Source organism: Python bivittatus, unplaced genomic scaffold, assembly GCF_059951505.1.
Source record: "Python bivittatus isolate LINGU-HERP-01145 unplaced genomic scaffold, Pbiv_v1 ctg000980_np1212, whole genome shotgun sequence".
Classification (NCBI taxonomy): domain Eukaryota; kingdom Metazoa; phylum Chordata; class Lepidosauria; order Squamata; family Pythonidae; genus Python; species Python bivittatus.
This window is the reverse complement of record NW_028277125.1, coordinates 5,234,398-5,261,609: the sequence shown is the minus strand read 5'-3', so window position 1 is coordinate 5,261,609 and position 27,212 is coordinate 5,234,398. Positions and strand designations below refer to the sequence as shown.

The window sequence follows — 27,212 nt, the reverse complement described above, 5'->3', positions numbered from 1 at the left end:
ACACAGTATAATGTAACAATCCTGGCAGTGTAATGTAGTAACATGGTGTAATAACACTGGCAGGGCAAGCTACTGTATGTACTAGGGAGCAAACTCCATACTCACTAGCACTGATGATGTTATTAGTAGGGTCATTAAACACCTGCAAGCAAACAACCAAGCTCAAAGAGCACCAAGGACTCCATAGAGAGATCATAACATCTAACAAATAAGACCCTCTTGTTATTTGTCCATCTTAGGGTGTCCTGATACGAGGAAGAGCACAAATCTTGTAAGGAGAGGGAGCCACAGCCACCCCTATTATAGATTCTTCACTCAGCTTTTCCACACCTTCTGGTGGCTCAAACCTAAATTGCCTCAGCAGGCTGGTAAACATGTTGAATATCTCAATCTTTGCAAGGAGTTCCCCCAAGCAGGAACGAGCTCCTACACAAAAAAAGAAGGAAAAACAACAAATCAGTAATAATCCATTTTGCCTATTGGTTAAGCATTTCCCCACTTTGCAATGATCTTATGAAGGGAATCTGAGCTGATGGGTGAAGTCCTCCTCCTTCAAGAGAAGCATCCTAAGTGTACCTTAAATGCTAAAATGCTACGTTTGGTTAGCATTCAATGTGCCCCGTGTTTCTGTGTTTTATCTCACTGTGTGAACTCAGCCAACTGGGTAATTCATGTTTTAAAAGATGAAGTGAATCTAGAAAATGGGTTATTTCACTAACCAAGTTAATCATATTAAGTTAATGCAACAAAACCATTGGTCTTTTTCCTTTATTTTGGGTCTTGCAGAACTGGATCATCTGTTGTGACAATTCATTTCTATTACTTTTTTTTCAATTCCCATTTACACCATGGAGGATAATGGGATGTTTTTCACCCATCAGCCTTTGCCTTTTTCCTCTGTTTCTTCTCCTGTTTCTTCCCTCCTTCTCTACTGACTACCCTGAACGCACCAAGACTTGTGAGCATGCACACAGATGCACTCAGATATTTGCACAAGGACCACTTTCTATTTTCCTTACAGTTCCAAAATGTTCCTAGTAGTGTCACTCCAACATTCTCTAACAATGAAAAGAAGCTGTTACTTGGACAGGAAATTCTAAGATAGCCAGAAAGGGCAGAGGGATCCATGAATTCCCGTAAAATGCAGTGGTGGGGATTCTTTGGTAGACCCCTTTGCCATCCTCAGGGGGCTGCCATTCTGCCCTTCAGTTCAAGATACAGAGTCAGGGATAGACCTGTTGAGGGATTCCATATTTTACCTGAGGGTCTACTGGCTCTTTCTTGGCACTTTGCCTATGATGCAACCCAGCAACTCTAAGTCATTGCTGTCATGATTGGCAGTGCTTGATATGGGTTGGCTGGGTCTGCATGGTGATAGCCAGTTTTACACCACTTCCAACTGCAAGGAAGGTATCTAGGAGGCTCTCGCTTCTTGACTAACTTGCCTTTTCCACCCCTTTTTTTCTCAGACTGGAGCAAATTATCCTTCAAGGAATACACAGAGGAAGAAACCAGATCTAGGCCATTGTGAAAAGATTCAGAGGTGTCCTACTCACTTGCCACCTGTTCCTCTTCTTTTTGTTCAGATATAGTGCCTGGAAGGAGTTCCAGAAGATCCTTAAAACCTAGCTTTGTTTCCAGGCCTGAGGTTAGTGTGCTTGTGAAGCCCCTGTTCTATTTTTTCATTCTTACGGCTGTTTTTTAGTCCATACTGTTATGTTTTCTTGTCATATATTAACTATTTTATTTTTATATTTTGATGTTGTATGCTGGCCAGAGTGTTTTGGAGTAGGTAGCCATAAATCTTTGAAGATTACTATTTGCCAGGAGGGGAGGAGGAGAGAAACCAAAAGCTATACAGACAAAGTCCCACAAGAGCTGCTAAGGAGGTTTGTCTCAGTGCCAGGAGAAATATGGATTAGGTAACCTCACAATCAGTAGACAGAAACTTTATTTCAGTCATTGACCAGTAAAAACACATTCTATAAAACAAATAAAACAAAATTATCCCCTAACATCAATAACTGTTAGCAAGCATTTGTGGCGAATATCCCTGTAGAACTGACCATACAAAAGGACATGGGCTGTGGTTTCTATAGCACCCATGTCACAGGGGCAATATTGGGTTTCATATGGGATGTTCTTATACTTCCCTTCCAAAATAGCTGTGGGGAGGACATTTAATCGGGCTAGAGATAAGGCTGTCCTGAATTTGGGGATTGTCAGTAGTTCCCACAAGACATGATATTGGCTGCAACTGCTTTATCTCTTCATTACTGGGTCTGTTTAGGGTAAATCTAACACCATGAGGTTTAGTTCTCGGGGTCAATTAACTCTTTCTTGAGTTCCAGTGACACACTAATCTTTGCCTCTATTGATCCAGTTGCATGTTGTGGAAAGAGAGTCCTTCATTTACACTGGTCAAATCCTCAGATGTCACGGAGCAAATATTTCTTTGCTTTTTCACCTCCCCCTAAAATAAGCATCATTTGCCTGTCATAACTGCTTTTCTACACATTACCTGCTCCAAAGGGAAGAAATGCTTCTTTTAGCACAAAATTTCCTTCCTTGTCCAAAAAATGATTTGGGTTGAACTCTTCAGGTGTCTCCCAGTGTTCAGGATCCAAAAGAACAGATCGTAAGTCTGGAAGAATAACAGCTCCCTATAAGGAAGAAATCAACTGACGTGAACATCTAAATAAGCATAGTTGTTTCTGGATATCCCTTTCTTGTTCCTTACATGATTCAAATATATTTAAAACTCAACATGTATTTAATTTGGAAGACCCTAACAAATTTAACAGATTTTGAAATTAGCATATGGAATTAACCCCTATTTAGCAGGCATGTTCACTAAATTCACTACAGCTGGTTCAAAAGGTAGCTGCAGGGGCAATTTTGGGTGCCCCAAAGATGGCACGTGTTACACCTTTCCTGCGGGAGCTCCATTGGGTGCCAGTTTGCTTCCAGGTCAATTCAAGGTGTTGGTTATTGCCTTTAAAGCCCTACATGGCATGGGACCAGGGTTACCTGAGGGACTGTCTCACCCCACATTATTTGACCCATCCCACCCAGTCAAGCAGAGAGGGTATGCTGCAGACCCATCAAGTAAAAAAGTCATCTGGCGGGGCCCAGAAGGAAAGCCTTCTCTGCCATGGCCCCCACCCTATGGAATACCCTCCCCCCAGAGGTGGGGCAGTCCTCTACTCTCTCGACCTTCCAGAAAGCAGTTAAGACCTGGCTCTGCCAACTTGCATGGGGTGAGAAAAGGGGCAACCAACTCTGGGGATGGCTAGCACCTTGAAGATGCTCCTGTATGTTAATATCTTTTCTACCAGCAGCACCTTGGAAGATATTACTATTTATGTATGTATTTGGTTTTTATTGTATTTTAATTTATATTTATTTGTTGTTTTTACTGTAAACCACCCAGAGTCACTTCCTCGTGAGATGGGTGGTGACCAAATTTGAAATATAAATAAAAAATAAAATAAGTATAAATAAATCCAAATTCAGTATCAACAATTTACATTATTAGGTAATTACACAAAAGAGATTAATTTGTATTTAATCAAACTTGAATGATTTATTAAGCTGAAATTTTACTGCATCTCTGTATTTTTAATATCCGCTTTAACCCCAAATTTATTATTTTTCTTTCTCTGATATGATTTTTTGTGACATTTAAGATTAGGGATTTCATCTTTGCCATTTTATGTTCTTTTTCCCAGCTACAGAAGACTCTTTTGGAATTCTACCTTAAGCCCTGTTAAGCATGGCTGGCTGGGGAGTTCTGGGAGTTGAAGTCCATGCATCTTCAAGCTGCCAAGTTTGAGAAACACTGATCTAGATATTCCAGAGGCTTTGAATGATCCTCCCCCCCCCCCCCCCCGGAGATTCTCTGACTAGAAGGACTTGCCCTTGGGCAGGGAAAGGAAGAGAGGCAAGGATTCCCACTCTCCAGAACACTCATACATACACATACAAGGATCCCTTGCAACAATTTTGTGGTGGATTACACTTGCTAAACCTGGAGAGGAAAATGAATTTTACATGTTTTCATGTTTTCACATAACTTGCTTCATTCAGTTCCCACACTGGCCACTACCTTCATTTATAGGGTAACCTAATGAACTCACTTCTCGCAACAGATTCCACCACGAAATATCTAAGCAAGTGTATCATGCTATACAGATCCATCTGCTAGTTTTTTACCTGACTGGTTAAACTTGTTCTGTGGACTGCAGCCACTGCTCTACCTGAAAATGGGATACTTCAAATTGCCTAGCCTTTGTAAAATGCAAATTCAGGTTTTTAATTGCACATTTTCAGAGCTCACACACTGTGCTAATAGGAGCTCTGCCAAAGAGTTCCTTCATAAGACCAGAGCCCTTAAACTGAAGCTCCAGAAATTCAAAAGAATCCAAAATCTATACCTTGGGGATTAGAAACCCATTCAAATAGATGTCCTGCACACATTGTCTTGGAAGTCCAAATAACAAGGAATACTTGTTTCGCATGATCTCATGAATCACAGCATTGGTGTATGGCAGTTTCCTCCAATCTTCATAACGGATTGAGTGTGATGAACCCAAAACGTTTTCCATTTCCTTGTATACTTTATCTGAGAAAAAGAGTGAAAACAGGAGGTTCATTTTAGACCTGATATTTATTTCTGAAAAGGAATAAGATGAAAATTGAGAGGTATCCTCCCACATATGGAAAAACTTCATATGATTGTATTAAAAACAACAGGCAATGAGAACAGTAATTGACCTGGAGTGTAAAACCCTTTTATCAAGGATCCAACAACTGGACTGAGCCCAGACTCAGAGACACAACAAATCTTGCACTCTGGCTATGTTTCATTTGATCTCCCTCTGGAATAAGGGACAATTTTATCACACAAAGACTAGTTTTGCCTTGACAAATAGAATTGTATATTTATGCTGATTTTATCAGACCTATATTTATTTCTAATTAAGAACTTATTTGTAAATCTTATGTCTTTATCCCTAAAATGCAAGTCTAAATCTATGTAAAGCTTGTCATATGTCATATGCACATGCCATGTGTCTTATGCTTAATAGCTTTCCTTCTACATGAATATTATTGGGTCTGCCTATTTCCTATGGGCTGTAGCTTATTTATAATGTGTTTGAGTGGTTTGAGTCATGAGCTGTAGGTGAGAACCACTGATGTTCCGTTGTTCTCTTTCTGTGGTCTGTCTTTCAGTAGGTCCTCCCTGGGAATGGATCTGGCAGATGAATCTCTCATCAAATTCCATCATCGTCTTACTGATTAGGGAGAGGGAAGGGCAACTATCCAAGCCTCAGTTTTCCCAGCTGTTGTTAGGCTTGCTGCTATGTTCTGTTATTGCCCATCCTGCTATGCAGTTTATTGGTGGACTGTGTCGCGTGCTGGTAGGTAAGATCTGCTGTTGTAGGCATTTCTGTAAGAAGAATAGTTGGAGGTTTGCCTACATACGAATCCTCTGAGAAAGAATGGTGCTGCATTACATTCTACTACTAATAAACCCAGCTTTTTGTCACTAGTGCATCAGTTTGTCCCACCTTGGATATCCAGATGAGTCGCCATGAGCAGCAATGCCCATTGGAGATAAGTTAAGGTTGTTTCTGTCCCAGCAACAAAGAAGTCAAAAGTGCACTGGGCCAAGTTGTCTTCATCATAGGTAGAATTTGGATCATTCTTGCTCTAGGATTAACAGTAAGAAAGGTGAAATGGCATTTTCCTATTATTACCAATATTTCCCAACCTAATGTCTTCCCGTTCTATTCCATGGGCCATCTTCTCTGGGGAGAAGGGGACTGTAGCCCAAACCATCAGGGTGGCATGAGATTGGGGAGGGTGAACATAAAACTGGGGCAAGTTCTATACTGGGGATTTCAGGAGAAAAAATATTAGGAGCAATTGGGATACTATCGCTGAGCTCTCCCCAACCTGGTGAACTGACAACGCTGTGCAAAATGGCTTTGGCAGTGTGATAATTAGAAGAAAAAAATGCTTCTAGCTCTCTCAACGTTCCATGTGGAAAGTGGAATCTAGGAGGGTGAAAGACAGAAACCTAGCTTAAACTTGTATTGGAGTAGCAGCCTAATCATTACATCACAAATAAAAAAGAATTCCACCAGGATAATTTGCTTTAGTAGCTATCCAGGTCCTGATGCTCAGTGGCATTGCAGGAAGGAGTATATAGAATCTATCAGAATGGTTTACTGTCCACCTAAATGGGGGCATGACATTGTATAAAATCTGAATATCTCTTTCTCTGACAGCTTAAGGGAAGATGAACGCTATATACCATTCTCATCATTTCAAATATTATAAGCCACTTGGAGAATGTTATCAATGATTCTATAGAACTGCTCAATAACAGTTATGCATTGATTCGCCTTCAAGCAATATTCCCAGGGAAAGCAAATGCTTACTTTCTCCATTTGAAATAGATAGAAATCAATGAAATCCTCTGGTTCGTGTAGGTTTTGATTCTCCTTATGCTGTTTGATCTCCTTCTTCACAAACAAAATCATCATCTCTACAGCAGATAGGGCAGCCTGGTGAGGGCCTGGCAGATGCTTCATGATATATGGGAAACCTTCATAGAGCTACAAATGAGAAAGAGAACAACTCTGGTTACAATATAGAAAGATCTTTGCCACCTGGGCCATGGGCTGAGCAAGCAAACGTCCTTGATCTTAAGTGCATGGAAACTAGGACTAAGGGTGATCCAGACAATCTATGAGGAATTCCTATTCTCTTGTTGCTTCTCAATAACAGGCAGGCTCTCTTATTCAGCAGTTGCATCAATATACAGTATGTGTATATGGAGTGAATTTCTATAGCAACCTTCTCAAACCTGGGTCTTTTTCTCTGTCTCCCTCTGACTCCCTCTCTTTCTCTCTCACATACATATGCCCTGGGCAGAAAATTCCAAATTATACTTCTAATGCATTTCTCCCTGTAGAAAACTGCCCTCCAATCTTCAGTGTTATTGCTGTTAACAATCCTCATGCACACCCCTTCCCTCTCCAGTTCACTTTCCTTCCACAATGTCCAACATTAAGCTAAAGGATCAAAATCCATATTGTATTATCATTTAAGAATGGATAAGAAAACAGCAGGGACTTTTCCAGACAGTTGGCAGGAGTCAACACTGACTCAAAGGAAAGAAAGAAAGAAAGAAAGAAAGAAAGAAAGAAAGAAAGAAAGAAAGAAAGAAAGAAAGAAAGAAAGAAAGAAAGAAAGAAAGAAAGAGGGAGGGAGGGAGGGAGGGAGGGAGGGAGGGAGGGAGGGAAAGAAAGGAAGAAGGAAGAAGGAGGAAGGAAGAAGGAGGGAGGGAGGGAGGGAGGAAAGGAGGAAAGGAGGAAGGAAGGGGGAGGGAAAGAAAGAAAGAAGGAGGAAGGAGGAAGGAGGAAGGAAGGAGGAACTCAGTTACCTATGAACTTTTGTTAATGTCCATAGATTCATTCCTCTGGAAAATTCTGAACTGACAGACTCACATGGGAAAGAGAAGATTGAAAATGAAAAACAAGACAAATACTACTTACTAGGTAATAGACAGTGCTTCCAAATTTTGAGACAACCGAAAAAGCTTCCATCAAATCCAGGAAGTCCTTATCTTCAATGGAAAACTGATGGCCAAAAGTTGCAGCACAGACCACATTTGCAACTGATTTTGTTATGGGTAGCAGTGGGTCACAGGGTTGCCCTGAAAACAAAAGGCTATGGATTAATATTCACATGCACTCTGTTTCTCCTAGTTATACCAAAACTGGGGTGCCTGGTGGAGATTATTAGAGGTAAAGAAATTGTGATCATGTGTTGATTTATTTTTGTTAGATAAACTGACTTTCTGTTGCAAGTGCAAAAGCCATGAGCTCTAGCATGGCCAAAGTAATGGGAAAAAATTACTTCCAAAACCTTAATGTGCTTAAATGATATTAAGGACTCCATCTGAAATTCCTCCGCCACCAATATCCTTGCTCTGGGATCTACCTCACTCTCAGTTTTTGTTTATACATACCCTAGTCCCATAATTGGTAGGTGAGGTAAAGACCATAATGAATCTGTCTTTGGTCATGTTCATGGCAAGTTGATTATAAAACATTTTAATTAGTCAGCACTGAAGCTTAAAGTTGCTTGAAGTATTTGTAAAATACTGAATCAAGAACCTCTAGTCTCTCTGTGTCTACGGACATATTTGGAATTTTGATGTATTTTGAGTCCTCCATTGGGGGGAGATGGGCGGGGACAAGTTAAATAAATAAATAAATAAATAAATAAAATTTTGGAATTTTGAAAGCCAGTTTTCAAAACAAGCATGAATAGCATCATCATATCAACAAAATATGGGGAGCACTTTGCCTACATCTTCTTCTTTCTATTTGCATCAAATGTGCTTCTTTTTTGATTGATTGATTGATTTATAAATAATATTTATATGGCTACCCATCTAACATATGAACTCTGGCAGCTAACAACTGTCAACAAAAGCAATGTAAAAGAAACCTCCACGAAGCAAGCACAATACAAAATTAAAATAATTGCAGTATACAGTAATACCCAAGTTACCATAAGACAACTCAACCACACAAACCACACCTTTGTTGGGCTCATCTAATGGGTAGCTGAGAGCCTAGAGGAAAATCCAGGTCTTCATAACCTTCTGGAAGACCAAGTGGTTGGGACCCTCCAGATGTCAGTGGGAATGCAGTTCCAAAGGGCGTGGGCCATGACAGAGAAGGCACAACTCCTTGGTCTCACAAGTTGACATTGTTTAATAGAGGGGACTTGAAGCACACCAGCCTTCTTGGATCTGGTGGGACAGGCAGAAACCCTCAGAGATAGGTCGTCCTGCAAGGAAATTTGCCCTGTGCCATGTAGGGCTTTAAAGAAGCCCGCACACTGGCTGCATCACAAGTGATTTTTTTTTTAATAATTCTCTTGAGATTTTAAAAAGAACAATAAAAGATAATGCAAAGTAAAAGAAAAAAGAAAAAAAATCCCTCCCCCTTCTAAGAAAGCAACTTCCCACCCTCATCGTGACAACTAATGAACAATTTCATAATTTCATCCCTCTTAATTAAGAAACATAAAACTCTTCATCCTATAACCCATCTCTTAATAATAAACAAAGCAAATAAATAACATCTTCTCCTTATCCAACTGTCAGCAAAAAGTCCAAATGGAGCTCTCAAATATTAAAATTAATTAACAAATATAAAACTCAACTTTCCACACCTCAACTCTTAACTGTAAGCAAAACCCCATTTAAAAGGCATAAAAAGTATAAGCAAACCAAACCTAAAGTTTAACATAACAAAAAGAGACCATTTCTCCTTTAAAATAAACAATTAAAAAACTCCAATACACAACCCATTCCAAATGTTAATCATTCCAAAGATAACCACCTCAAATAATAACCTATCCCATTCAAATAAACATTCAATAACTCAACTCTGAACTATTCACAAGTATAAAGTAATCCCAGCATCCTAATAAAAAAGGACTAAATTTTAACCTAACAAAAACAGCTAATTTCTCCTTTAAAAAAATTTGCATAATTAGATACTAAGCATTGAGATACTAAATAATTAGGATACTGAAAATAGCTATAAAGAATTTAAACACCAAATAAACAAATCCCATATATCACATTATTCCAGTCAAACTATCAGTAAATCCAAAAAAACCCACCCAGATTAGCAGCGTCCCATTTTAACCCTGGTCAGATAAGCCAATTTTATATTCCTTTTTTTATATAGAACAATCTTTCTCTGTAATCCATTCCAATAGCTGTTGATCTTTATTACAAATTTCTTCCATTCCTTAAGCAGTCTCTTTTGTAAATCCAGCAAAAAAGATTTATTCCCATTACTCTCTGGGATTCTCTTTTTTATTTCCTTCTTAATTTTTAAAACCTCATACAGTTTTTGTTGGCGTTGTGAAAATGCTAATTCAAAAACCCTGAGGAGGAAAGAGGATTCATTCCTACCTCATAGAGAGCCATGAGGGGAAGAGAGAGAAAATGAGGGAACAGGAAAAAGGCGGGCTCCAAGCCCCTCCCACACAAAGCAGCAAAGCAAGGTGCAGCGGAGTCGCCCCTCCCTTTGTGCTCATGTGAGACAGGCTTAGTTGAAACCCCATATTTTCCAACAGTTTTCTCTTTGCGTCTGATGACAGGTTCTAAGTAGTAGCTGGCCTTGCCCAGATGCTTCACTTCTATATTCTCTATTTAGTTGAGAAACAATATCATTAAAGTCCCTCTTGTTATTGTGACAAATCATTAAGTCATCCACATAACAAAGTATATATACATCCCTCCCATTTCTGTGTCTTGTGTATAGGTAGGGGTCAGCTTTTCCTTGAACGAAGCCCTAGTCAAGAAGTATTTGGTTTAGTTCCACGCTCTGGCTGCCTGCTTCAGGCCATAAATTCCCTTCTGAAGCTTGCAAACAAGATGCTTGGTATTGGGATTAGTGAAGCCTGGAGGCTGTGTCATGTAAAGTTCTTCTATCTCCCCATGTAAAAATGCAGTTTTAACATCTAAGTGTTCCACGTCCATGTTCCTGGATGCTGCTAGACTTAGAAGCATTCTAATTGTGGTATGGTTCACAACAGGAGCAAAACATTCATCATAGTCCTGTCCATATTTCTGTGAGTAGCCTTTTGCTACCAATCTGGCCTTGTACCTTTGTAGTTTGCCATTCTCATCTTGTTTTGCCTTGAACACCCACTTACAAACTATGGCCTTCTTGCCTTTTGGTAGATTAATTAAAGTCCATGATATGTTTTGTACAGACCATCTAGCCCCTCCTGTGCTGCCCTTTTCCACTTACTTGCCTCATCTGCTGGCATTTACAGCACCTCATTCCACGATGCGGATTCGCTTGGTAGTGACAACCTTGCGAGGTAGGTAAGTCTGTCAGCTGAACTCCTTTGTTGGGTCGTGATGAGCGTCTCAGAGCAGGTTCAGGAGCAACGACTGGTGGTTCACCCTCTTCTGGATCCTCAGCCTCATCATCTGTCTCTGGTGGAGTCTCTTCCTGGACTTCCATCTCCCTCTGGGTTGGTGTGGTTGTGTCTTCTGGTGTCAGGCTGAACATCTTAGGCTGGTAACTGTTGCTGGTGGTTTCTTCACAGTCATTAACCACCTGAGTGCAGCAGCCTCTCTCCCTCTCATCAAAGTATGCCACTCTGCATACGCTTACTCTTCCCATCTTTAGGTTCAGGATCCTGTATCCCTTGCTTCCTGGAGCGTAGCCAATCATGACCCCTTCTTCAGCTCTAGAGTCTAGTTTGGATCTCCTTTCTTTTGGTACATGGGCATAGGCCTTAGATCCAAACACTCTTAAATGTTTGACACTTGGTTTTTGCCCATGCCAAAGCTCAAAAGCCATTACCTTATTGGCTCTGGTTGGCAATCTATTTTGCAAGTATGTAGCTGAGATAACAGCATCTGCCCAGTATTTGTCAAGTAGATCTGCCTCTAACAGCATACACCTTACCGTGTCCATCAATGATCTGTTCTTTCATTCTGCGACTCCATTACTCTCTGGTGTGTAAGGAGTGGTTAATCTGTGCTCTATGCCTAGTTGTGTTAGGTATGTCTGCATGGTGTTAGAAATGAACTCACTGCCCCTGTTGCTTTGAAGGGCTTGAGGGGTCCGGTTGAATTTATTCCTTACCAGAGCAACGCATGTCTTCAGCATATTCCCAGTTTGGGACTTTTCCTTCATCAGGTAGGTTACACAATACTTGGAAAAATCATCTATAAAACATATTATGTATTTGTTTCCACCTGCTGACGTTTGAAGAGGTCCACATAAGTCAGTGTGGATGCACACTACACACTTTGACCGGTATTTTTCGCGATTGCTTAGTTCAAGGTCTCTTACCATATTTTGCTTCTTCATTCTAAAAATTGCATCAAAGTCCCTGTGTGCAAACCGCTTATGCCAGATGGTAGCACTGATGTCCTCCTTTCTCTGCTGCTGTTGGCAGGTGAGGCTGACATCTAGTGGTGGCTCTTCACAGTTTACCTGGTACACTCCATTTTTCTCAAAGTTTGTAACATAAATTGGCCTACCACTGGTTACGTCACATGTTCTATTGGCTTTAAACATTACATTGAAACCTTTTCTGTTTAATGATCGCACACTCAGCAAATTGGTTGTCAATCATGGTATATAATATGCATCTTTCACTATGAGGTCTTTGTATTTTTCTCCATCTCAAGGGTATTTTGCTTTTTCCTCTTATTGAGATGTAATTCCCATCAGCAAGAGCAATGTCCCCTTGTGGCTCTTCATTCAGTTCAATAAAGTTATCTCTGTTCCCACAAAGATGTTGGCTTGCACCTGAATCTAAGATCCATTGACTTTTGGTTTCATTAGAATTAGCTCCAAGAGCATTTTCTTCTCTGAAAATTGTATGCAGAGCTAACTTTTCCTTGGAATGCCTTCCTTTTGAAAAATCCTTTTTGTCTCTGCTTTCACAAAATCTAGCTATGTGCCCTGGCTTGTTGCAGGAATGACAAACAATGGCTTTATTGTTGTGCTGATGAGCAATCAATGGCTTCTGCTCACATTTCCCTTTTTCTGCCAGGTAACCCATGTCTTTTGTTGACTTTTTATGGAAATGCAAATAATTTTTCTGTCTCCTCGCTTCACTTCTAATTGCTCCAAACAATTGAGACAAATTCATCCCTTGTAAATTCTGCGCTGCTACGAAAGGGTAATATTTGTCAGGTAATGAGCTTAGCAGAAAAGCCATTTTTAGTCTTTCATTCATGAGATTTTGAATTGTGCTCAGCCTTTCAAAGATAGACTGAATTCTCAATAAATGCTCGTTAATATCCTCATCTTCTAAAAAACTAGATGCAATCAGTTCCCTCAGTAAAGAAACAATCTTCTGATCACCATTCTCTAAATATAACGTCCTCAGGTTCTCAATTGTTTCTTTGGCAGTGGGAAGATCTTTTATTTCTGCCAGTCTGTGATCAGGTAGTGAACTAGAAATTAAAATCATGGCCCTTTGTTCTTTTGTTCCCATCATCTCTTGGCTTCCTCAGAATCCCCTGGTTGTGGTTGAGGGGAATCTAAACAATCTAGGCTGTCCCGAAAGTCCAATCGTAGCCTTAGTCTGTATAGCCAAGCTGAAAAATTATCTTCGTTCAACTTTCGGATGGGGGGAAGCCCCTCCTCCCTCTCCACTGTTAAAAGGAGAGAAAAAGAAAAATCTGAACTGAGCTTTTTTTTTTTTAAATGTGCAAGCAGTTTCTTGGCTGTAAGACCAAAGAAACCTCCTGGGTTGATACTCTGGGCCCATAACCCAACGTTGGGGTTGTGAAATGTTAATACAAAAACCCATGACAAGGAGAGAGGATTCATTCCTACCTCATAGAGAGCCATGAGGGGAAGAGAGAGAAAATGAGGGAACAGGAAAAAGGCGGGCTCCAAGCCCCTCCCACACAAAGCAGCAAAGCTAGGCCGCAGCAGAGCCGCCCCTCCCTTTGTGCTCCTGTGAGACAGGCTTGGTTGAAACCCCATATTTTCCAACAGTTTTCTCTTTGCAACTGATAACAGGTTCTTATCCAAAGTTTCATTCATGTTACTCTCAAGTGGAATTTGTTGTATATCTTGTTCTGAACGCATCTTGTTCTGAAGACAGACTATGCCTCAAAAGACTCAATATAACATGGGACCAGGTTACCTAAGGGACCACCTCTCCCCCATGACTTCAACCTGTCCCACCCGATCACACAGAGAGGGCATGCTTCTGACCCCCTCAGTAAAAGAGCTCGATTAGCGGGGTCCAGAAGGCTGGCCTTCTCTGCTTAGCCCCCACTCTTTGGAATATTCTCCCCCTGGAGGTGCGATTGGCCCCTTCACTCCTGGCCTTCTGAAGGGCTTTGAAGACCTGGTTCTGCCACCTGGCCTGGGGTGGGGAGGGAATACTTCAAGCGTGGGGATGGCTAGCCCCATAAAGGCCTGCTGTCTTCAGCCCCAGATCCTTCATCTTCTTGGACTCTCCTTTTCCTCTTTTTTAGTAATGTTTTTAAATTTTGATGTTTTATGTATTTATATATATTTATGGTTTTAAAGTTTTATGTGACTCACCCAGAGTCCCTCACTCGGGGGAGATGGGCAGGTGAGAAATTTAATGATAAATAAATAAATAAAAATAGCTACCATAATTGATTCAAAGTCTCAATGCGATCCTTGGTGGAATTCCTTGACCCCATGATAATTTATTTCCCACAAACATGCACTTATTCTTTAAAAATAATTTCAAAGTCTTAATATTCAAAGTTTAACCAACATTTTCTGAACCCTTAATCTTTTAAAAATTTTCTGTAGTCAAAACCTTGTCTTGCTTTTTGCTTTTTAAGTTTTTAAAAGTTATAAAAAAATAAATCTTTTTATTCTGAAGGTTTGAAGGTACTCACTCAACGGGTGTTTTCAACCTTGTCCCTTTGAAGGTGTCTAATTTCATTAAAGCCATTAATAAGCAATTTCCGAAGGTAGTTAGCAAGAGAAGTGCACAAACTTAGTGTGTTTTGAAATGCTCTGTTTGCGGCTAGAGCACATATGGCAAATTCCCCCATCTCCAAGGTTTCCCCCACCACCACCACCAGATTACTATCACATGTAACATTCTGATACATTCCCTCTTATGAACTTGTTTTTGTTTATGTTTAATTGTTTTAAGTGGTCTCAGTGGAATGTTTTAATTGTTGGGTTTATTGTATGCCACCCAGAGTCACTAAATACATACATACATACATACATACATACATACATACATACATACCAGGAACTGCATATGCTGCTACATTCTAGAAGTTAAAGCTTCCAAGTGTTTTTGAAACACAGCCCCACGTGAATCACATTGCAGCAATCCAGTTGTGAAGTGACTGAAGCATGCATGATAGAGACCAGGTATGGAGAGTAAGGAAGATGACCTTCACAGAGATACGCAAGCAGCATTGCCAAGGAAACAAGGTAGAAAACATTAGAAAGCAGCTCAGACAGACATCTCCCTAATTCACTGAACTATAACTAGGAGGAGGAGATACACCATAACCAGACCTGCAAGATTCTGTTATTATAACCAACCACAATAAAAGTAGTTTTACCCTTTCTGTGGAGTTGATTTCTTGGTCTGCGCTGCCTAGGAGGGCTGACAGCAGGGCTCCCCAGCCCAGGAACAGAAACAAAAGGTGCAAGAGCCCCCTAGCCACACTTGCCACCTGCTGTTCAAACCAGGAGTCCAAGAGGATTCCTGGGCTGGGCACCACCTCTGTCTGGGGGAGTACTATCCTATCAAAAGTTAAAGTTAAAAAAACTCTGGATGCAGGGGGCTCCCAAACCCAAAGCCACTCCATCTTACAAGGGTTGAGTTGCAGCCTTCTTCTCCAGCCAGACCCTCACAGCCTCCAGGCACTGGATAAGCACCTCACTCGTCAGGCAGAGAGATATACAACTAAGTATCAGCATACTGATCATATTTCACTGTATACCGATGGATGACCTCACTCAGCAGTTTCATGTAAATGTTAAATAGGAGTGGAGAAAGGGCAAAGCCTCTAGGGCTAGACCTCTCCCCCCCCCCTTATCAATACCAATTGGAACTATGTCAGCCCTATAAGATAGCCCAGATCAGGAAAGGGACTCACAAAAAGGTTAGAACTATACTTTATAGAGATAGGCTATAGCAACAGAATCTTTCAAGTCTGCTTGTGTTTTACCTTCTTTCCCTCTTATACCCCCTTGACTCATGGAGGAGCCAGCTTGAATCTCCTCATAGCACTGTCTCCTTTCCCAGGGCTTATAAAATGCTTCTGGCCTTGTTTCAGTAGCAACTTTTGAATGTTCACTTCAAGACCATCTCCATGGCTCTCTGCAAACTAGCCCTGGAGGAAGGAGGAGCACCACCACAAAACAATGCCTCCCACTCCTAATCCCCTAAGATGATCCATAAGCATACCATGATTGACGGTATCCGAAACAGTTGAAAGATCTAGGAGAGCAAAGATGGATGCATCACCACATAACCCAGCCTGGACCCTAGCTGAAAAAGGTCCAGATAATCTGCTTCCTCTAGGAGCTGAGCACTTACCACCTTCTCAACAACCTTCCAGAAAGGGAAGGTTGGAGACTAGAGAAAAGTTATCCAACACAGCTGGATCCAAGGATGGCCTTTTGAGGAGGGGATGGACCGCTGCCTCCTTCAAAGCAAGTGGAAACATCACATTTCACAAACAGGTCTTTACCACTGCTTGGATCCAAACATGTGCATGTCTTGGGAGGCCTTGACCAACCAGAAGGGACATGTCTCAGTCACCTCTATTGGAACTGACTAGCCAGAGTCCAACTCAGAGCAAATCCAAGCAACATTTTCCAACAGTTGTCCAGAATAGTCCTCTTAGGGATCCAGAAAGAACTTCACAGATCCCTTCTTACCCACAAGGGACCTTGTTACCTGAAACAGGGCAACTGGACAGCTTTATAGATCCAATAAGAGCAAAGAAGTAAGCCCATTTTGCTGCTATTATCGCCACAAGGTAAGTCCTAAGATAGGCTTTTAGCTGTAACCGGTTGAATTTGCTCTTTGTCTTTCAACAATGGTACTCTAGGCGTCTCTTGTGTTCCCTTCTCACCTAGAGTTCCTCTGCAAACCAGAGAATGTGATGATCTCAGAAAGTCTTCACAAGCGCAATGTGATCCAAGGCCATTGTCACATGTTCATTCCAAGCCATGACTAAGACTTCAGCTGGACCATGCACCAGAGCCTCAGGAATAACCTCAAGCTCTCTCTGAAGCACTTCTAGGTCCATCAGTCTAGGAAGGACCGAATACACCCTTCCTTCCTGCAATGGGACAGTGGCTACAGAGAACTCCAGAGCCAGAAGGGAATAATCTGTCCATGAACCCAGATCGCCACTGCTCCGAGACAGCATGACCTCAACTGAGTCCAGCCCCAATAATCTGGATCACTTCAATGGTTGCCATGATAGCCATGAAGTCCTGAGCTAACTCTGATTCTGGGCCCAGAGAAGGCAAGTTGAAGTCCCCCAGCACAATCAGATGGAAACTTGACCACCAACCTGGCCACAGAGTCCAGGAGCTAAGACAGGGAAACTGCCACACCCAGGAAGCAGGTAAACTGGTAGCTATCCTATCTGATCCTTGTGACCAACTTCACAAACAGAGTCGCACAACCAGATAGGTCCAGAACAGTGCTCCTTAAGGCCACCAAATATTCCTGGATAACAACAGCCATACCCCACCCCTGCCTCAGAGTCATAACTGATGGGCACATTTCAGAGATGCGAAACACACACACACCCTGCACCCAAACAGGTCCTGATAATACATACCAAATAGCTCCTCTCACCCAAGATGACACCATGGATGAGGTAAACTCTATTATAGGCTGACTTTTAATTAAACAGTAGTATATGGACATCAGAGCCTCCAAAGCTCTGAAGACCAGGTCTCGGGCTTGAGCACAGGGGCCAAACCTAGTACTAAACACCGAGGCCACCTTTGCCAAGAGCAGGCCACTCCTTATCCCCACCATATTTCCCCATGCCTATCACCACCCTGATGTCACCACATGCTCTCTCCCCACTGCATTCAACCCCCTCAACCCAAGTTTTGCCCACCAAACCAAATGGCCCCATCACACCCTCTCCAGTACATCCTATTAAAAAGTGGGAGATAGGTAGCAAAACCCAACCCTGAAGTGCTTCTGTCTAACACTCAGAACCCTAGCTTGAGGAGCCCAACTCCCACCTCACATTCAAATACCATTCACAGCCACAGCCAGACCATCTCCAGCCTCCCCATTCTCACCTGGGTTACCACAGGAAAAAAACCACTTCCTGGATAAGCAGCAGCTGCAGGACACAGGTTTTCTCAACGGACACTAACCCATTCCCACACCCACTGCTGTGAAACACTCAGAAGTCCAAGCCCTCCATCACACCAAGGGTTGCTGTGCCCAGGTTACTCTTGCCATCGCAGTCCACTCATGCCAGCCCCCTCAGCCAGCCCCCACTCTCTTCCTGTGGCCAACAGCAAAATGGAGGACGAAGTAAGCTCTGCAGATCTCCAGCTGCTTCCTCCACCAAGCCACTGTGTCTGCTGCCATATACCAAACACTGTTAGCAAGCTGATCAAAGAACTGCTGATCCATGGCACTGATAAAGGATTACATGATCAAAAGTTCTCCATGGAACTGTAGTGGTCAGCTGCAAAATGGCAGTTTCCCTCCATCACCAGCTGCCACACCATCTGGTAAGTACACAGCTGATCTCTCCCAGTGTACTAACCTTCACTGGCCATCCATGACATTACTGCTCCAGACTCCACTCCAAAACAGCCCCAAGGACAACCACTCTAACTGAAGTCTGACAAATCATCCAACTCCTCCACACACCATCTTCAACTTAACAACAACCTACCAACATCATATAGCCCAACCCTGATCCATCAGCCTCAGTTCCATTCATTTTAAAAAAAGAATGTCTTGTTTTCTACTCATGACCAACACATTGTGAATGGAATCTCTAGTTATTTTGCAAGTATGTAGCTGTGATAACAGCATCTGCCCAGTATTTGTCAGGTAGATCTGCCTCTAACAGCATACACCTTACCATGTCCATCAATGATCTGTTCTTTCATTCTTCAATTCCATTACTCTCTGGCGTGTAAGGAGCAGTTGGCTTCCTCAGAATCCCCTGGTTGTGGTTGAGGGGAATCTAAACAATCTAGGCTGTCCTGAAAGCCCAATCGTAGCCTTAGTCTGTATAGCCCCGGCGCCTGATAGACCTGTCAGGGTTTCAGAGGGAGCTGGGGGAGTATTCCTGTGGATCTACTGCACAGTCCAGCGGAGGCCTTGGCTGCTGCCTGGAATAAGGAGGCAGCCGGGGCCTTGGACAGGATTGCCCCTATGCGACCTCTCTTGCCACATCGGCCTCGACACTCCCCATGATTTATGGAGGAGTTGAGGGTGCTGAAGAGGGTCAAGAGACGTCTAGAGTGCTGCTCGAGGAAGACAAAGACCGAATCCAACAGAACACAGGTTAGATCCGCTATCAAGGCCTACATTGTGGCAATAAGAGCAGCAAACCACCAATACTTCTCCGCCCTTATTGCGTCCGCAGAATGCTGCCCGGCGCCCTGTTCAGGATCACTAGGTCCTTCCTTGGCAAGGGGGATGTGGGGGTTCATTTGCAGGGCCGTGCGGAGGAATTTTCGGAGCATTTGCAGGACAAAGTTGCTCAGATTCATTCCAAGTTAGACTCCGAGCGTGGGGCAATGTCTGGGAAGATATCAGGGAATCATTCTTACCCAGTTATCTGGGAACAGTTTGATCCTGTTGACCCTGAGGAGGTGGAAAGGATCCTGGGGACTGTGAAGGCCACCACTTGCCATCTTGACCCATGCCCCTCCTGGCTGGTGAAATGTGGTTGGCTCCTGGTGATGATTAATACATCCTTGCAGGAGGGAGTGTTTCCAGCTGCCTTTAAGGAGGCGTTGGTGCACCCCCTCCTCAAGAAACCCTCCCTGGATCCTACTGTACTGGACAGTTTTCGTCCAATCTCCCACCTCCCTTTTTTGGGGAAGGTGGTTGAGAAAATGGTGGCATCACAGCTCCAAAGGGTTCTGGAGGAAACGGATTATCTGGACCCCTTCCAGTCAGGTTTCAGGCCCGGTTATGGAACGGAAACGGCTTTGGTCGCACTTATGGATGATCTCTGGTGGGAGCAGGATGGTGGAAGTGCGACCATCCTAGCTCTCCTTGATCTCTCAGCAGCTTTCAATACCATCAACCATGGTATCCTGTTGGGACGACTCAGGGAATTGGGGATGGGCAGCACAGTCTTGTGCTGGTTCACCTCCTTTCTTCAGGGCCAATCCTAATCGGTGGTGTTAGGGAGCGAGAGGTCCCATCCTCAGCCCCTCCTCTGTGGTGTGCCACAGGGTTCGGTTCTCTCTCCACTCCTTTTCAACATCTACATGAAACCGCTGGATGAGATCATCCACCATCATGGGGTGAGGTATCATCAGTATGCTGATGATACACAATTATACATCTCCATCCCAGGTGAGGTAAGTGATGCCGTGACCGCCCTTTCGTGGTGCCTGGAGGCTGTAAGGGTCTGGATGGGGAACAACCGGCTTCAGCTGAACCCTGGTAAGACAGAGTGGCTGTGGGTTAATGGCTCCTCTGTATCTGGGACTTTGTTATCTTTGCTGCTGGATGGGGTAGAACTGCCCCAGACAGACCCAGTGCGTAATCTGGGGGTCCTGCTAGACTCACGGCTCCTGCTTGAAGAGCAGGTGGCAGCCGTGGCCAGGAGGGCCTTTGCACAACTTCGGGTTGTGCATCAGTGACACCCTTTCCTGGATCAGGGTGCCCTTCGAACAGTCACTCATGCCCTTTTTATCTCCCAGATAGACTACCGCAATGCACTCTATATGGGGCTACTCTTGAAGAGTATCTGGAAGCTTCAGTTGGTCCAGAATGCAGCCGTGAGGGCTATTTTTGGAGCCCCAAGAAAGGCCCATGTAACGCCGTTGCTCTGCGAGCTGCTTTGGGTACCAGTTTGCTTCCAGGTCCAATTCAACGTGTTGGTTATCACCTTTAAAGCTCTACGTGGCATGGGACCAAGTTACCTAAGGGACCGCCTCTCTCCCATGACTTCCACCCGTCCCACCCAATCACACAGAGAGAGCATGCTTTGGACCCCCTCAGTAAAAGAACTCCGATTAGCAGGGTCCTGAAGGCAGGCCTTCTCCTTGGTAGCCCCAGTCTTTGGAACATTCTTCCCCCGGAGGTGCGATTGGCCCCCTCATTCCTGGCCTTCCAAAGGACTTGGAAGACCTGGTTCTGTCACTTGGCCTGGGGTGGGGAGGGAATACTTCAAGCGTGGGGATGGCTGGCCCCATAGAGGCCTGCTATCTTCAGCCGCAGATTCTTCATCTTCTTGGACTCTCCTTTTCCTCTTTTTTAGTAATGTTTTTTAAATTTTGATGTTTTATGTATTTATATGTATTTATCGTTTTAATGTTTTGTGCGAGTCAGCCAGAGTCCACCATTGGGGGGAGATGGGAGGGTGAGAAATGTAATAAATAAATAAATAAATAAATTTGGGAGTTTTCTGTCAACATATATTCAATCCAGCATCATCTCAGATTATCACATACCCTTTGTATCTGCAAAGAATTCCACAAGTTGTTGGGCCTCCTCTTGGATTTGAGATTCCATGCCTTTTTTCCCAAATCCCAACTTCCTCATGGTAACAACACTAAACCGTCTTTGCTGCTTCCAGGTGTGACCATTTGAAAACAAAATACCTGAAGCCATCAAGAAACACAGAGAAATTAGTATTTACAAAAATACAAAACGAATTAGTTTGACAGCCCTCAAAATGTATATGCAATTTATGCTCCTGCATTGAAGAACTGAACCCTTTCTACCCAGCTTTTTATACTGAGTAGTAGTCTATGTCTCAAACCAACAATTCTAATGGAAAATCTCGACCCTTCATAACATAGAAAGCCTCAACTGATACAGAGAAAGTGATACTACAGAAGTTCATCTTCACGGTGTGAGAGTTCTGAGGACACTTTTAACTGAAGCTTTTAACTGAAGCCCCACATCCTTTCTCTTTCCTGAAGGCTCCTCCTTACATCTCGTCTAATGTATGATAGAAACTTCTGAAATGCAAATGGTAACATCAATACAGACATGTAGTTGCCTATACATTACTTCTGTGTACAATCTGCTGAAGAGATGATGGGACACTTCCTTGCCTCTTAATATGATTGACAAATCCAGGACAATGGTTCTTCCAGGACTTGCTGGCAGATAGAAAGGTCGGAAAAGACTTGTGTTCCCTTTCAGGTGATGTTTTCCCAGAACAGCCATCTCTAATTGCCAGATACTTTAATCCAAACCTTCTGTCTGTTGTCATGTGGATTGTGAGGGGTATAATAAGACAGCACCAATACCTTTCCACAATTTTGACTATGACTTACCCTTTCCTTGAGTTGTATCTAAAAGATACGTCGTGACTGGGCGATCAACAAAAGCTTCTGAATGGTCAATCAGTCCCCCTCTCACTGCTTGGTATCCACAGAGAACTATGCAATGATAACCGCCTCCCCACAGAGAATAGATGTTCCCATATTGCTTTGCCAGCTGCGGTTTAGAACAGAGAAGAGAAATGTTCTACGTTATTACACATAATTGCAGGTCAATATGAAAACTTCAGTTCCAGCTTCCCTTTCTTCTCTTACAAGATGCTTTGTAAACCCCAGCTTGCAGCATTATGTGCCATACAAGAACAAATTTGTGAACCACCAAAATCTTATTTGCTCTCTGAATTTTCATCAATGGATAATACTAACAGTAGAGCAGTGTTTGGAGGAGGAGGCTCTTTTTTCTCAACGGGAGATAGTTGTGGTGAAGTGACACATCAGAAAAGGTGCAGAGTTGAGACTGAGGATGGTGTGTTCCAGGACTTGGGGACTGTGGAAATCTTATTTTATAAATGGAAAAATTCTTTTCCTGATTTTGGGGAAGAATTTTCTGCCAGAAAAAATGCAACCTTGATGCGATCTACTTCATTAGACACAGCACTTATGAGTACTGGAAGCACAAACCTTATCTGACAAGATAATAGAGCTGAAGCAAAATAGTGAAATAAAGGCAACAAAACTACAGCCCACTGTCTGAGAAGAATGCTAGAAGTTGTGAGAAGGGTGGGCTCATGGCTGATTGACTTTCTTTGACTTGTTCACTTTCATTGGTTCATCTGTGGAGTTATTTCTACAAGTCTGCTGATGGCTAATTTGTCAGAATGCCAGACTTTGAGGAAGACTCTTGCATTCTTAGAGCTCACTGAATGCTCAGAAAAACAAGAGTGAAAGCAACTGGACAGTAGAATTGCACTCCCAGAGAAGTGGTAGAGCTTCCCATCACTTGGCATGAGGCCGCCCAGCCATCTGTCCCAGATGCTTTAATTTGACTTCCTGCATTGCACAGCCAGTTGGACTCAGGGGCTTAAATGTGTTCACATCACTTGCTTCATCTGCTCACTGAATTAGCACATTTCCTGGATTTGCACAATACATTAAAACATGCATTGCCCAAACAGCCAAGGTTTGCCAAGCAAACTAAAGGCCATATAAATTTGATGAATAAATAAATAAATAAATAAATAAATAAAAAAGGACAAGCATTTAGAAAACACCAGGATTAAAACTGATCAAACTTAGCATATTATACAAATGAAACTTGAGGCTGTCCTAATTACAATAACTATGTTGTGCAAAGAAAGACTTTGGTTATTTGTTCCTTTATTTTCTATGGAGGAGTGGATGAATTATATAAAACTGCCAGTAACAGAGGATCAGCTTGAAAGGCAGCTGGGACATATTATACCATAATCCAGATAGAGAAGTTGGACTGGGTCTCTCAACCATTTGTTTTTCTGTATGCTCCCAAATAGGTCAACACACAGCATTTTACTGGTGCATAAAGAGGTGTAAGAGGGTGTGACAGGAGGCCGTGTTCTTTTATAATAATCACTTACAAGCTATTTGTAATGCTGACACACAAATATTCTGAGAACAGCTCACAAAGTGCATTCCCAATGGGGGTTTCTGAGATCAGGATTTCCTAATAGAAGAAGAACTCCAGTCTCAGACAGCAACAGAATTACGGAGAGGAGAACCGAAACAGCCTATAACCCCTGGACCCTATGCAGCTTGCTGGCTTTCCTTCAGTTGCTGTGATTGGAAAAGGACAATCTCCCCAAATGAGTTGAGAAAGAGCATTTCACTCATGCATAAAGTAGTTATAAGAGGGTGTGACAGGACACTGTCTTCTTTTATAATAATCTCTTACAAGCTGCGTGTTATGTTGAAACACAGATATTTTGAGAACAGAACACGGAGCAATGGCTGCAAGTGATTGTACAAATGTTAACAGAAAAACTGACAAACAAACTTCAGGTATGTTTTTATGTCTCATTTTCCAGCACTGGAGGCTCCCTGGGTATCCCACCGCCACTGGATTCAAGCAAATAAGCAGGGCTCAATTCTGAGCAATGGCTTGTCCTCACAGAAGAGATTGGCTTATTCTTGTCTTTGCTTGTCCTTTAAAGAATAATCAAGACATTTCTTTCAGCAAGCCTTGGTGTCTGATGTATTGTTCTCTGCTATTTTTCTCCTGTGGTTTACATATGGAGAGCTCAGGGTGAACCGGGCACTCCAATGTCCTGCAGTTGGCCCAGTGGATATCAGGCTGGAGACATGCAGTCGATCGAAAGGTTGGTTGCCCCAAGTTGGGGACACAGTGGAAGGCTGAGGGGAGCAAAGGATCCTCAGGCCCTCCCTCCTGAATGGATTCCCGATGGGGGCTTCTGAGATCAGGATTTCCTGATATGAAAAGGATTCCAGTCTCAAAGATCAGAAGAAACTCCTTAGACTTCAGAACTTTCCAGTTACATAGAGGATAATCGAAATAACCTATAGCCACCAGGACATTATGCGGCTTTCTGACTTTTTTCATCTGCTGTGATTGGAAAAGGGCAGCCAGTGGGAAAATGCTGGAGATTTACATGGAAAAGAGGGAAAACATTCCCTGTAAAATTCCACGGAGGAGCCAGGGAGATTGCACAATCAAAAGCTCACTGAGAGGCACCCACAGTGTTAGCAGTTTTGGGTATACGTTGAACAAATTATAGTAGTTAACCAGAGCTCCTATTCTCAATTGAATGCTTTTTCTTTTTCTTTTCTTTTTTTTCCCGAGGGATGAATTTTAACCTGGACCAAGTGGAGACAAAATATATGCAAACAAACAAAAAAAAAAATCATGCCAAGTGTGAAATTATTCCCATGCAAAGGGTAATAAATGTTGGAAAAATATGGGGTTTCAACCTAGCCTGTCTCACAGGAGCACAAAGGGAAGGGCGGCTCCACTGAGGCCCGGCTTTGCTGTTTTGTGCAGGAGAGGCCTGGATCCTGCCTTTTTCCTGTTTCCTTCTCTCTTTTTTCTTCTTCCCTCACGGCCATGCACGAGGTATGAGGGAATCGTCTCTCCTCCTCGTGGCTTTCTTACGTCCTTCCGGTTGCCTACGTTCAGAAGCATGTAGGTTTCGTCCGAGCTTATTACTCACACACACAGTGCCATTTCTACTATGAAACTGCTTTGCATGAAGATCTGAAAATAAACTGTGAGCTATCTTTTATTTCTCTTTTACTGAGGTGTGGAGAGTGTTTATTTTGATCTGAACTTAGTTAAGCCTTTGTGCTAGTTTGAACGCTTCTACTCTGATAAACTACTAAAACTAGCTGAACGCTGTGTGGGATCTTCTGTTACTAACATTTCAGACCCCCAACAATAATAGCCTTAGCAAGGTGAATTAAGACCCAATAGATGTATTCACACAACTTACTGAATGTGGTTCATTTGTACTTTTTTTATTTTTATTTTTTATTTTTTGCTCCACTAAGTTACCCCATATTGCTTGAATCCAACCTGTGAATTAACCAACCAGCTTCTGCCTAATACCCAGAATGAGAGAAATTGAAATTGCTGCAAAGGAGATAAAATTACATTCCATAAGTAGTTCACTAGAGTGATAAGTAGAGTTCAATTCAATCTGGATGGGATTTTCATTCCCACTAAAGTTGAGGAGCTCTGCAGAGTGGTGGCTAAAGTCCTTAATGAGGAGCAGAAAACCCTGGGCCACCTACGGCTATGGAAATTAACTGGGTGATTTGTGGGGAGTTTGGGGGCCTCCAAATGGAATAAATAAAAGAATAAACAGAAGAATCAAGCTGCTCTGTGACTTCCCCTTGCTTCTTGTTGGATTAAATAGCGAGAAAGGCATACCTTTCTGAAAGTCGTCTCTGATATGTCAATCCCAAGCCGCCGCCACATGCTTCCTATCACGGGAAGTGGAAAAGGCCCTGGCGGATAGCGTTTGAGTGAGCAGATCTGTTTCAGATAGCAAAGAATCAGGCGTGGAATCCGAAGGATCAGAACAAACAGTACCTTCAACATTCTCCTGCCTTCTCGCTCTCCAGCCCTACCATCTGCTGTAGAGCTTGTGCCTGGACTGCCCTTCTCTGCTGGCTCTTCGCTTTCTTCAGAGATGTTTGTCTAATATATTTGCTACCACACCTTCTGTATTCTTTTCTAATTAAGAACCTTCTGACATCTCAATCAAGACCAAATGGATTACAGATATTATGGATAACCATGTATTTAGGAAAGTACTATGTTACAGATCCTTTTATGTCCATAACCTTCCATGGTTCCTCATCCAAATGCAAAGACATCTTGATGTCTTTTTAAATCTGGCATGGATTTTTTAAAATAACTTCTGCAGCTCTTTAGTCCTCTGCGTGTCATCAACTCCTAATAAATTTGTCTTTGCATTAATTTAGTAAACACTAGCAACTCATATTTTCTGTTGTCACTCAGAAAAGAAGTTTAATTTCCAAACCTATTTATTTATCACAGTTGCAGGAAATAACTGTTAATTGGCAGTAGTGTATTGCTTTCAGTTTGTATAGTTCCAAAATGCAACTTTTTAAATCTGGCATGGTTAATATTTCCCACTTATGAACTAGCCCAAGAAGACCTGGGTTAATTTCTGGCTGCATTTTCACAACTTGCTTTATCAGGTTATGGAAAATGAAGAACATCTTTATCATGCTGACCGTAGTTGAAAACCACTAGAAAATAAGTAAATATGCAATACATATCTATTTCAAAACTAATTTATAATAAACCTGGATCATAAGTTTATTACTTGCAGTTCCTTTTCAAATTTAGCTAGATGAATACATTAAGATGCTGGATTTTTTTAATCATCAATTAGATTTAGAGAAGAAACCTTTTCAGTTCCTGGACTTTGAGTACCAGATATTGGAATCAACTGATCCCACTTGGTTACTGAATTAACCCACTGTAATCTGAGACAAGCACAGGGGATTATTAACCAGCCAAAGTGACATGTGTTCATACAGAACATGAAAACCCCAGCCAAGGTTAACACTAACTAATGCATCTGCTAGACCATTGAAGAACTTCTTTAAATGTGTTGTTTGGAAACAATGAGTATGTAACTGATCGAAATGCAGGAGCCAAAGTAAGTG

At 42.3% G+C, this 27,212-nt stretch overlaps 1 protein-coding gene across 2 annotated transcripts; it reads right to left on the bottom strand.

The window, feature by feature from the left end:
• Nucleotides 1–235: 235 nt before the first annotated feature.
• LOC103060490 (cytochrome P450 2J5-like) lies at nt 236–26,112 on the bottom strand. Of its 2 annotated transcripts, XM_007442505.3 has the most exons (9): nt 25,942–26,112; nt 22,077–22,239; nt 21,243–21,392; nt 7,569–7,729; nt 6,450–6,626; nt 5,574–5,715; nt 4,437–4,624; nt 2,522–2,663; nt 236–426 (listed from the first exon to the last, which is right to left on the bottom strand). In XM_007442505.3, the coding sequence occupies exons 1-9, from the start codon at nt 26,110–26,112 to the stop codon at nt 236–238; spliced, it is 1,485 nt and encodes a 494-aa protein (XP_007442567.1). The 2 variants fall into 2 exon arrangements, with proteins under 2 accessions (XP_007442567.1, XP_087987734.1); XM_088131608.1 differs by lacking the exons at nt 21,243–21,392; nt 22,077–22,239; nt 25,942–26,112 and having other exon boundaries at nt 7,581–7,727.
• Nucleotides 26,113–27,212: the final 1,100 nt, after the last annotated feature.